Source organism: Melanostigma gelatinosum (assembly GCF_949748355.1).
Source record: "Melanostigma gelatinosum genome assembly, chromosome: 19".
In the NCBI taxonomy this organism is placed as follows: domain Eukaryota; kingdom Metazoa; phylum Chordata; class Actinopteri; order Perciformes; family Zoarcidae; genus Melanostigma; species Melanostigma gelatinosum.
This window is the reverse complement of record NC_136652.1, coordinates 13,547,925-13,560,251: the sequence shown is the minus strand read 5'-3', so window position 1 is coordinate 13,560,251 and position 12,327 is coordinate 13,547,925. Positions and strand designations below refer to the sequence as shown.

The 12,327-nt window shown below is 42.7% G+C and overlaps 2 protein-coding genes across 2 annotated transcripts in view; one reads left to right on the top strand and one right to left on the bottom strand.

Annotated features, from left to right (window-relative positions):
* Nucleotides 1-1,305: 1,305 nt before the first annotated feature.
* Nucleotides 1,306-4,579, bottom strand: cep57l1 (centrosomal protein 57, like 1). Its single transcript, XM_079290736.1, has 11 exons — nt 4,453-4,579; nt 3,818-3,989; nt 3,520-3,708; nt 3,307-3,428; nt 3,042-3,155; nt 2,877-2,954; nt 2,602-2,691; nt 2,425-2,499; nt 2,092-2,324; nt 1,868-2,012; nt 1,306-1,718 (listed from the first exon to the last, which is right to left on the bottom strand). Exons 1-11 carry the CDS (start codon nt 4,471-4,473, stop codon nt 1,512-1,514), a joined length of 1,446 nt encoding a protein of 481 aa, XP_079146862.1. The 5' UTR covers nt 4,474-4,579; the 3' UTR covers nt 1,306-1,511.
* Nucleotides 4,580-6,156: 1,577 nt separating this feature from the next.
* The window catches only part of sesn1 (sestrin 1), a 47,354-nt gene continuing 41,183 nt past the window's right edge, over nt 6,157-12,327 (top strand). The window contains exons 1-2 of the mRNA XM_079290822.1: nt 6,157-6,216; nt 7,346-7,653. Coding sequence (XP_079146948.1) covers nt 7,387-7,653 — 267 coding nt within the window. The 5' untranslated portion in view covers nt 6,157-6,216; nt 7,346-7,386. The remainder of the gene's footprint in view (nt 6,217-7,345; nt 7,654-12,327) is intronic.

Here is a 12,327-nt window from a genome sequence, read left to right as displayed (position 1 = left end):
ACTGTAAATGAATTGTACACTTAAGAAGTATCTTTATCCTCATAAAAATGGGAAATCCTTCACACAAGAAAAATGCCTTACAGGCTCACAACTACCCAGCCCTCCTACATACACTGCTCTCCGAACACATCGCTGCTATTCAACACCAGGCAAAGAGCGGGGTGTCAGAGCTGCAGGGTCAGGAGAGATGTATGTATGTGGGCATGGAGGAGGCTTGACTTGCTTCAGCTAACCTGATTGCCGTGTCCAGTCATGCTCTGTAATCTAATATAGGAGCACACAGAAACAATGCAATAGGTTTCGTCTCTGTCTCCCAGCTCAGTCCATTTAACCATGCCGTGAACTCAGAGTCCTGCCAGGAATACCAGGACCAAGCAGTTTCAGCAAGATAATTAACTGAAAAGGCTGAATGTGGAAAGCACCAATAACAATCAGCTGTTTTCTAGTCCCATGACCCAGAACCTTGGACAGGGATGTCTTCATTTCAGTTTTTATCAGAACAATTTTGTGACTAAACAACCACTGTAGAGTTGGTGGTGTAGGAAGTGACTGAGAATAGCTTTATGGTAACAAGAAAAATGCTCCCTGCTCATCAAAAATGTGACATTATGAGACAATAAAAATGTTAACGCCTGATAATGAGGAGATAATGCAGGAATGTTATGAGGCAGCATGTGGTTGTTGCTCCCATAAAAAGGTGGTTGACTCAAATAAAATAAAAGGTGTCCCGTCATCTGACCAGCTTACAATTAGTAATAGCTATCATTGATGAATTTGAGAGAATTTGGCTGTCTTGGCAGTGTGAGATAGCAAAATCCTGTGGCAAAAAGCAGTTCCTCCCACTAGTGCGCAGCGATAAAAACCACATCCGTTTGTCCTGTGGTCAGGGCGACATTTACTCAGCTGTCCAGTCTGCTGCTGTAACACAGCTCACAGAGCTTTTTGGTCCATCTATTCAAGACAGTAGGGGCTTGATGCTGCACGCTACATTATAAAGTTATGTCTTATTATTATACATGCAACTGCAGGGTGTGGGGTGACGGCCTTCACATTTGTAAAATAGATAGGCTGAGCACTGCCACCTAGTGGTTCAAAGTATGCATTACAACTGGTGGTGGAGAAAAAACATTTGTGTTGGCAGAAGTAAAATGTGAAGAAAAACATTTTTTAAACATGCAGAGAGAATAAACTTTATTAAAATGTGAAAATATTAAAAAGAGATTACTTCAGCTTCATTTGAGATGAGCCAGGGTGAGGTCATGATTCATAGACATTACACCCTCTATTTATAAAGTACCCTGTATGTGAAACATTTCGTTCAAGTGAAACACCTATTGCTTTAATAAGTTTCATAAGTAACACATAATCAACCCTTTCTTTCCCTCTTTGCATTTAATACTAAAAACGTCCCAGAGGCCATTTGAAGAGTGGGAAAAACCGGCTGCAGGGAATCAAAGGGAGTCTTATGGTTCGAGCAGCTGTAGTATCACAAAAAGGTCTTTCAGAGAACCTCATGTTTCCCAGGAGATGTCGTCTTGTTTCAGGCTGTTTCTGAACTTCTGGGTCTCTCTAAGGAGCTGCAGGTTGTTGTGAGTGGTTCCACCTTTCCTTCCCTTACTCTTAGCCTTAACAGCAGAGGGAACAGGTGGTTTGATCCCACTCAACTTCTTGGCTGCGTGTTCCTCGGCACATGACTGGCTCTGAGTCAATTTATGGACCTGTGCAAGAGCCCAAGACAGCGACATTAGTGACCTAAACTACGTATACAATTAGGGATGGCGCCACAGACAGACACTGGACATGCTAAAATATTTTCACACATCGACCAAGCCTGTCGCTGGATTGTACGGAGTGATGGTTCACATACCGTCTGCTGGTGTTTGCGGAGCTTCATGATCTGAGCTCCCTTCTCCTCCAGTCTGGCGACCAACCTCTCCAGTTCTCTCTGCAGGTCCTGCCTCTGCTGGCAATGTTGGGTTGCATCTATCTGATTCACCAACTCTTGATGCTCACTGACAAAAAACACACACACACAGATTATTAAATGTGTAAAAAATAGGAATAAAAATGAATTAAAAAAAGCTTACTCACAAGCTCATTTGTCCTAGCTCGTCCTGCAGAGCCAAGAGCAGGTCAGAAAGTGAGCCCAACGGCTCGTGAAAAGTGGTGGAAGATGACGCGAAGTCCCGCTGGAGGCTTTTCTTGGCTCCACAAGCAGACCTGTGCAGCGTGCTCACTCGTTCACACAGCTGGGGCTGATGGTGCTTCATCATGTGAAGTATACTCTGTACGTTGGCGTGTACCGAATGGCTCGGGCTTGTCGACTGTGAAATGGAGAGATAATTAAAATGAGTCGAAAGAAACCAAATAAGGGAAACGAGTTAATGATAATGCAGTAAGTGCACAGCATCAGAACTGACGTACCGTTCCTGCAACAAATGGCATTTGCTTGTGCCTTGGGTCCCTTGGCGATGGCAGCTCATTCTGTCGGGAGGTTTTCTGAGGAAAAAAGACAGCTTTTAGCACTACTATGTGCAAACAAATGTTTTTCTCATCAACTAAATAGAGGCAGTTAATTAGCTTTATCAATAAGAAAAGTACCTTGGTGGTCTTTTTTGTTTTCTTCTTTGGTTTTATTTCTTCAGCAGTTGGTACAGGCAATCGAAAGTTGATGTCCAACTCCTTCTGGAGCTGTGGACATAGCCTGGTTTAAGTTTCCTTTTCAAGATTCTTTGTTGGCATTTTACCATTATTAAACGGTAAGTTGTATGCAACTTAAAACAGACTACCGTAGATATCTTTAATAGAAAGTAAAATTAATGGAATTCAGATTTCTTTTAAAAATCGAAAAGTGGAGTGTGTGCGTGTGGACTGACCTGGTCGGCTTTTTCCTGCACAAGTTTACGCTCATGCTCTTCTTTCAGTAGTTTTTGCTCCAGAATGGCAAGCTTCGTCTGAAAGCAAAATAGCATTAAAATAACTTAATTTAGCTTGTGATGATTAGCGGTTAGACTGATCAAGTGTAAGAAACTGTGACTAACCTTAGCCAGAGTTTGTGTCCGACTCAATTTGAGACACTCTGATTCGAGTTTCTCCAGCTTATCCCGCTGAGATGGGCTGTTTGAGATGCACGGCTGCTGGTTTTGCCTTGAAGCCTAGTGCGGAGGTAAACAGAGATTATTTAAAAACATTTCAATAATTCAATCTTGCTTGAAAAATACGAAGCATGTTTTACAGACTCCTCATCGTTTCTGTGTAATATATTAGACAGATTTGATTCTTTCAGTTTGTAATCTTTTGGACCACCTGATTCTCCATGAGGACATTCCTCTCCGTCTTCACGTTTTCAACCATCTTCCTTATGTAGTCCAGCTGCTTCTCAAGGACCTTACACCGAGCCTCTGCAGACTGCAGCTTTGAGTCCAGCTCTGTCATTATAAACACAACGATTAGAAGAAATCTACAGAAAGGACATGTGCATTGGCAGTGGCCTCTCCCTCTGCAGCTTCCACCACTTACCTTTCTTTCCAGAGTTATCTGTCGTGGGCAGGCCAGCTGCTGGATGACTGGGCACCGTGTGAGAGCCTGTGACCTCTTGATGCCTCCGAGCATCATGGGAGAATTGACTATAGCTCTTCTCCGCTTGCTTCCTTTCCAGCTCCAACCGCCTGATTTTCTCCTGGAGGGTCTTCAGTGCATCCACAACAGCTGAAGAGGAGTTAAGGAGAACAGAAAGGCGTATCTGGTCATTACAGCCGGTGGACAAAACTAAAACATGTTATGAGACAAGAAGATAGAAATAATGGCTGTGCCATACCTGTGCTGTCAATATTAGGTTTGGTGTGGGACACCCGAGGACTGGTCATCTGAGGGTCCACGCTGATGGACGAGTGCACAGGGAACTCAAGCTGTCTTGCTATTGGTAGTATCCTGTTTGGAGGCTGGTAATAGCTCCCGATGTAACTGTTTTTTGAGGGTGAGTCTAAAGTCTGCAGACAAAAAGAGGAGGTATATAAATTAAATTCACATTTCTTCAATATGTGGAGCTGAAACCAGACAAATTCACGACTTTCCCGTGTGACGATCTAACGTTAGCGTTAACTGGTAAACTACCTGACGATAACTAACGTACTGTACTGTAGCCAAGTGTAGTAGCTTTCAGCAACAAGAAGCCCACCGTTAAACTCATGAAAGCTGAATTGCAAAAGAAAACAAACCATTTTGTCTACAAACCACGCTAAAATAATTGTCTAAACATAAAGCAGTAACGCCCTTTGTAAATGCCCTTGCGTAAATGAATCCAGATAAACGTAAGGTTACGTAACAAAACAATGTAGAAAAGCTCCTTCAGACAACCTAACGTTAGCAGCTAGCTTAAACGACGAGAGCGAAAGTAAACAAAGCTAATGTGTTAGCCACACTCGCAGCTAAAGGCTGATTTGCTAATGTTACCTGGTCGTTATAAGTCTCCATTTTGGGACATTGAGGTAGGTACTCGTTTCGAAACTAATCATATGTTTGTATATTAATATTCCCCGACTGCTTGTGTTTATAGCTAGCGTTAGCTAACTGATTTCTTAAGTTGTCCAGTACGCTTCCTGTCACAGGCAGTCCGGACTTTTTAAATTTCCCTCCTACATTGGTTCCGCCTGCGCACTGTGATCCTTCCTCACTTCCTCCAGACTGTTACAGACTTTTCAATGTATGATCAATGTCTAAAATACACTCGATGATATCTGTTGAAGGTTTTATCACAGAGACACCATCTGACACGTTGATATAATGTTGATACAGTTAGAATACTCCCTTTAAATACAAGCAAGAGCAAGATTAAATTAAATGTTGTAGAATTACAAATAATTTAATACATTCAGTATTTGAATATAAACTAACACGTTGGCTATTTGTCATCATAAGGATGCTTACAAAAGGGGTCTGTTGTAGATTAGGTGCAGACACATTGCTGAATAAGTATCCAAAGTTCATATTTTTAGACTGTTCGAAAAAACGGTGCATTTAAGTGAAGAAAAATCAGACCCGTTAAAGTTGAGGGCAGCACAGATGGCATAACGTTACATTTGTTTTATCACTCAAACATGGCAAATGTGATATTTTTTCTTCAACCATATGCGCACACACACACACACACACACACACACACACACACACACACACACACACACACACACACACACACACACACACACACACACACACACATCCCCCAAAATACCCAGGACATGACCTCCGTGTCAAAGCTATGGCCTTGTTTAACGTGTGGAAATGAGACCCTTGAGGTCTGCAAAATGGGAAGGTGGAGCATTAGGCAGAGACATACCCACTTTCACAACAACAACAACAACAACAACAATTGTTGACACCATTTTCTGATCACCTAGGCTCTTGTCTGTAAGCAAAGTGTCTGGCCAGTAAATCAATCAATCACCCTGTATACACATTACGCAAATAGCCTGCTGCACCTAAAGGCAGTATGTCTGCAATGTGGCAGGTGTGCGCCACTGAAAGAAAGGCCACGTTTCCCGTATAAATGGTTATGGTTTTGGGGTTTTCCTCTGCAGCTTTATGAATCTTTTGTAGATTTAGCAAAAAAACACTGTAGTCCCTAACACAGACATTCATTACAAGGCACAATAAACCAAAACTTGGTAGAGACAATGAGTTGACCTTTTAGTGTTGACATTGATAGTTGGCTGCTTATAAGATTTAACTCTGGCATTGACCGTTTCAGTGTGCAGTTTGGCAGAAACGAATCAAGTGGAAATGTACAACCTCTCTCTCTCTCGCTCTCTCTCGCTCTCTCTCTCTCTCTCTCTCTCTCTCTCTCTCTCTCTCTCTCTCTCTCTCTCTCTCTCTCTCTCCTCGGCCTGCAGACAAACAAGAGAATGGGCGGCTGCTCTACGTATGATGGGAGATGTAGTTCTTTAAAACTACCACATAAAACACTCACCGAATGCAGAGTATGCTTCTCACATAATACCCTCCCCCCCGGCGGCTCAAACCAATCATTTTGTCGGAATACCTCACGGCATCCAACCTAGAACGCCCAAGAACTCCTCTCATTGGCCGGCCTGTCCTGCCAATCAAATATTCATGTTGTTGCCTCCTCTCGTTTCTACCGTGGGGACTAACGTTACTGGTCAGCGCTGTGGCAAGACGTCCCGTACCTGAAGACCTGCACCAAAGAATGTGGATAAAGTGAGTATTAGAGAATGACACTTCCTGTGTTTGCTGCACACTGAAAGGTTTGTGTGTCGCAATGTTGTTTTGGTCGCGTTTTTGTTGCACTTTAATGGTGTCTTTGTTAACGGGCAGCTTGAGAGCCTTGACACGAAAGGAAGCCAGAGAGAGATTGAATGGACTGACTGACAAGTTGCGTATTTGTATGTTTTCACTCACGATATGTCTATTATTTAAATATAAAGTCATGAAGCAACGTCGGTTAATTGCTTTTTACAAACGTTATCTGGCAATGCCACTTTAATTGCCAGATGATGGTGGTTTGTAACAACAATAAATAATATCTCTAACCACTCTCTTTTTCTTGGAAATTGGTATCAAATCAAATACCGATATTACCATTTTTAAGCATGATCTGGGTTTAAATCCCTGTAAGCCTGTCACAGACCGACTGCCACTTTTTATTTGAGAGTTTAGAAATCAGATAAGCGACAGCTTCTCCGTCTGAGATATATTTTTTTATTCTTTAGGCTTCATATGATATGCAATATGTTGAAATATACCCTTGTATCGATACCTTTTTGATATGTGATTTAGGTTTGTTGGCGAGCAATTAGAAGTAATATTGTGTAATATTTGTGCATCAATGTGATGTCAGATTTGTCATATTTAATATGGTGGATTATTTTAAAAACTGACATCCCTGTCTGGTTATTTTATCCATAAACAGATTTCCAAGAAACAGTACTTGGATATACTAGGATGTACAGTATATTGCGATTAAAAAAAAACAACCATATTAATAGAGGAATTAGCCATTTGCTCGCCACCTTTATTGATGGGGTATTTCACAGTTGAGAAATTAACTTGTAAGTGCTCCTTGTATGTAATTTCAATTTGAAAACACATTTTGACATTTATGTTGTTGAATTTCTTGTTATTTATTGGCTGACATATGTGCTGGTACCATATAGCTGCCATACACTAATATCGGGCAATAGTATTGTCTGGCCATTTCATCAGTCAGGCTCTAATTCCTGCTATGCTGTTTTTACTCGAGTAACATTATAGGTGCATGCTCACCCATAGTTTTTCTTTTATGCTGTGACGTAAACAATGACTGTGCCATGTGTTATTTCATGCAAAGCCTGTTGTAAGACAGTAGAAACGTCAGTCCGACATCAAAAGATGGAAGTGCAGGTCCAGGAGTTGGGGAGATGGAACGGGCTGGGCAGCCGGGATGCCATCTCCAGATCTGAAGCCATGGAGAACATCCGCCAGGACGTCATGAGGAAGGTGGAGGACATCAAGCCCATACCACCGTCACCCCCAGCCTCAGGAAGCCCTCCCAACAGTGACCTGAATGACATCCTGACTCACCTCCTCATGCTCTCTAAACGGTGTCCCTTTGACGACGTCAAGGAGCGATGCATTCGCCTTCTACAGGGCGTCCAGGTAGGAGACTCATGCAGCTTATGATGTGATCCCGGTGAGCATCTTGTTCCATGCTGCATTAAGCTGCACAATACTGTCACATACCCTCCCGTACTAGCGCTTATGGTATTGTTCTGTTGCCATCTGCTCCTCTCTTCGCCTCTTCATAAGCATTGCAAACACCGCGGTTGAGTCAGAACATCATGTTTAGTCAAGTAGATTACATTCAAGGACACGACGGGACACCATGAACTCATCAACACTTAAACTTTACAAGAGTCAAGGATTTACCAACCCAGTTCTCCAACCACATGCATGCACAGGGCAAGTCAAGAATTTCTTTAAATAATTTTACTGGTATAAGTTTGGTGTAATGTTACAAGAGGCTGGCTGAAGGGAAAATGTCACGACCATCTGACATCATATCCGTCGATCAGCTGAAATCAATGTCAGCACTATCAGTATGCCATGCAGTTTTTAAATGTTATTCCAGATGTGGTGGGGTGTAATCTGGATTCAGGTCACAGCATGGAGCCACATTTGATTACATCTGTATTCATGTTGTTGTCAATTCTTTCTGAACCAGCCTTAATATAAGACATGGACAGGACCTGAAATAAATGTATATTCATGGTTAATATGTTGAGATGATTAATGTTGGCACGAAAGTATTCTGGATTTATTATATTTTGTCATTTAAAATTATCCTTATTTACAGTGGTTCCACTTAATGAGTCCTCTGTTGAGAGGCACAACTAAGCCTAACAACTTCTGATGGCCTGACATGTTGTTATTCTGAGCAAATAGACTGTTTGGCAGGGCCCTTAATTCCTGTTTGTGCGGAAGTGTTTTTGGAAGATTGAGGAGCAGAGAGAGATGAGAGAGGGAGAAAGCTGCTTTGCGGGTTTAGCCGTGCATCATAGTACACACCGTCTGGTATTTTTGAATTATGCTAAGCTGCATTTGCTGTGGGCTTGCCAAAGGGTGCAGTTATGGGCCCATTGTGGCAGCTCATGTCTTCCTAGTCCCACGGTTGAAGACCCCCCTGACCAACACACACACACACACACACACACACACACACACACACACACACACACACACACACACACACACACACACACACACACACACACACACACACCTTTCTCACGTTGTGAGGGATGGACGAGGCTAAGGGTGAGGGGCTTGGACTCAGACGGACCTCTAATACCAGCAGATCTGCTGATTAAAGACAAAATCTTTGAAAGCACAGACAGTCCTTTCCTCATGGCAACCCCCTTCCTCTAAAGAGGAAGGCCTCCTGCCTGGTGAGAATAATGTCTCTTCATATCCTCCTGGCTTGCACAAATTTGGCCTGGAACAGTGTTTTGCCAGTTTATTGTTCCATTGTGCATATCCACCGTATATGATTGCACATTTTATCATCTGTGAGAGAAAAAAATCAAATAATAATTTTGATAAAGGAGGAATACCCTTGTACATGGGTTGAGTTTGGCATGAAAACAATCTAATTCTAAGCATGTACAATAGATGGTAAAAAATACGCCTTAAATAATATGTGCTAGCTAGCTTAGCTTAGCAATACGACTGTCTCTCAGCATGTAACAAAATGAGCATGTCTCTTAATTAGCTTGTTTGTGCCAGATCTGAGATTGGGAGCAATTCGATTGGCTCTCAACATGTCGACGGCAAACTGGGGGCTCATAGCTGACGATACTAACAGCGCTAACGGTGCAAACTACGATGAAAGTACTGACAGAGACAGTTTACCTGAGGTTGAACCAAAGGGTGGGTGCTTGTGTTGTTTGCTGTTATATTAATGTTCACAATACTGCTCCTTTTAATCCATAAAGAAAGCAGTGTAAAAAAACACACTTTCTGGTTTAATGGGGGTTTATGTGCTAAACCATTTCCTGGCCGGGTGCAGTGACTTCCAGCAGTTGTTCAGCTGGTTGCCTTAAAACCTTGTGGTGACAACAAGACATCCCCTTTACAACTTACACTTTTTTTTAAATTAAATTTTCTTTGTACAGAGCCAGGCTCACTGTTTCTCCCTGTTTACAGTCTTTGTGCTAAGCTATGCTAACAGGCTTATGGCTGTAACCTTATGTTGAGTGGACAGATATAAGGGTGGTTTTGATCTTTTCATCTAACTCTCGGCATTCACCAAAATGTCAAACTATTAAGACAAGTGTGTTGATACGCACTGGAAAGGTCTTCAATATTTCCCCACACTCTACACACAAATAAAAGCATCGTTTTTATGTTTTGCTTCTGATACAATTCTTTTACCAAATCCAATAATAGTTGAGGAACCCATATGTTAAAATAGAGATCCAGAAACATCTATCATCTAAGGCCACAGGCCCTTCTCTGGTCCGAGCAGTCACCTCATTTGCCTTTTTTATGTAATCTGAGTCTTTCCTCGCTTTTCAAGCCACCCTGTGAATATGCAGGTCAAGCTGTTCACAGTTAAAGGAATGGGCTTGAACGATTGCTGTGTTACGTTGCCCCAATATTTCTGAGGTCAAGGGTTACGGGGCCACGGATGGAAATAGGGTTCCATTTGCGTGGGGAGGGGTCTGGTTCGCGTGCCGTCCTTGTGTCAGGATATGCCGGGGTCATTCAAAATCACTTACCTTTGCAATCCTGCGAAATGGTCAACATACACCGAAGGGGGTCATCGTGGGGCTTGACGTCACTGAGCTTAAGTTATCGAATGCATATTTATCTAATGCATATATGCACAAACCAAGAGAGACAATAGTGGTTGTTCTGAGTGTATGAAAGGAGTGGGCAGACTCCATCGTCCCTTTCTCTCTCCGGCCACCATGTCCCCTCGCTGGATGAAAGGAGCCCAGTCTTGGGCGGCTTGACAGAGACAGAGAGGGGTTTCTTTGTGTTATGTAATTACGCCATTGAGTTGGCCCTCTACACTAACTTGAATTAAGAGCTACTCTCAAAAGATCAACCTTTTCAGGCTGGTGCTGCTCAGATTTCAGAGACTTTGTCCTCATCTCCAGCCTACAGAGATGAAAAGATGTAGTAAAGAATGTACAGTAAATGGAATTAGTGTCTCTTTGAATTTGAGTCAGTGCAGTTCTGAATTCATATGCAGTCCAGTCCATTTGAGGTCTGACTTTTTTTTTTTGCCACTAAGGATTTAGGCTGACTCAGCAGCCCCTGTAATAAACACTTCTGTGTGATTAATTAAGTGAAGTGGTTTTCCTGGACCTGGCCTCCCAGAATACCGTAGAACATATTTGTTGCTACATGGAACACTTGGGAGGGTCTCCACGCCCTCCGAGATTACATCAGCTATTGATCACGTCGCTTTTTCACAATTGATTCATTCATGGCAGGTGCATAAGGTCACTGTCATGCAGGCTGTAAAGGGTGTGCGCTGTCGTTGAATCGGTGTGTCAAGACAAAATGTCGTAAAGTCCTTTTTTGAATTGGTTTGCGTGGTTGCTTGTGCAGTGGGTTGATCCGTTGTTGCATTGTTCCGCATTCATTCGTGTAGATTTGGTTTGGTCTCGGAAAGCTTGTCTGTATGAACCTGTCTCAAAGGTGACGAGGCCATATGAACAAACTTCACTTTTCAACCTTGACAGACGGGAATGTGGACAGATGCAACAGTGCTTTTCAGAGAGGGCCGAGTCAAAGTCCTCTCGTAGACGGTAACATTAGTTCAGAGTTGGTAACGTTGGTGCTCACTGTCACGCGTTCTCTCCTTTGCATATGCTTTTGTGCACGAACGTGTGTGTTATGTATATTTCCCTTCCTTTGTGTTTTGGGTGTACTGTACGTGTCGACGTGTTTGTGTGCATGCCTCCAGTCCTCTCCGGGCTACATCTGCTTACTCTGTAAATAGAGTGAGGAGGACCCACGGAGAGAGAGATAGAGCCTTGTGGTCTGGACAGATCTGCTGGATTATGGGCCATCTCTGCTTGAACCAGGTCAGACAAACAGCATGTTGAGGGGGGGAGAGAAAGCAGCAGCAAACGGCAGTGACCTTTGGCACAGTAACTACATCGCTCCTATGGAGGATGTGATCGTGTAAAATAAAGCTGTGGATTTGCAGCTGCCAGCCAGCTGGGCAGAGTGATGGGACAGTGTTGATAGGAGCCGGTGGGTGTGTGTGTGTGTGTGCACTGGCAGTGTGTCTGTGGGGTTGTTCAATCTAACTAAGCCACATGAAGCTTTATGTTGCAATCATATTGTGACCACTTAAGGCTGTTTTTTATCTTGTTATATGATTGTTTTTGGCCCTGATGATGCTGATACAGGCTATGATAGCTGCACACTGTTGTAGCTCTTTTTTAATGCACTTTAGGCAAGGCAAGTTTATTTGTACAGCACATTTCAACAACAAGGTAATTCAAAGTGCTTCACATGAAACTATTAAAAGCATAAAGGCAAAAGGAAAGGAGATTTAACAGCAATTAAGAACAGTGTAAGAAATAAAATACAGGAGTAAAATGCAGGAAATTGATGAATATATTAATTGAATGTGGTTCAATTAAAGGCAGCAGCAAACAGAAAAGTCTTCAATCTTGATTTAAATGAGCTGAGGGTCTCAGCAGACCTGCAGCTTTCTGAGACTTTGTTCCAGATATGTGGAGCAGAAAAACTGAACGCTGCTTCTCCATGTTTAGTTCTGACTCTGGGAACAGAAAGTAGACCGGTCCC

Coding starts and splice junctions, on each gene's coding strand:
- cep57l1 (XM_079290736.1), bottom strand. CDS start 4,473: ATGGAGACTTATAACGACCAG. Junction 3,990..4,452: donor TGGAGACTTATAACGACCAG/GTAACATTAGCA, acceptor TTTTGTCTGCAG/ACTTTAGACTCACCCTCAAA. Junction 3,156..3,306: donor ATGTCCTCATGGAGAATCAG/GTGGTCCAAAAG, acceptor CCTCCGCACTAG/GCTTCAAGGCAAAACCAGCA.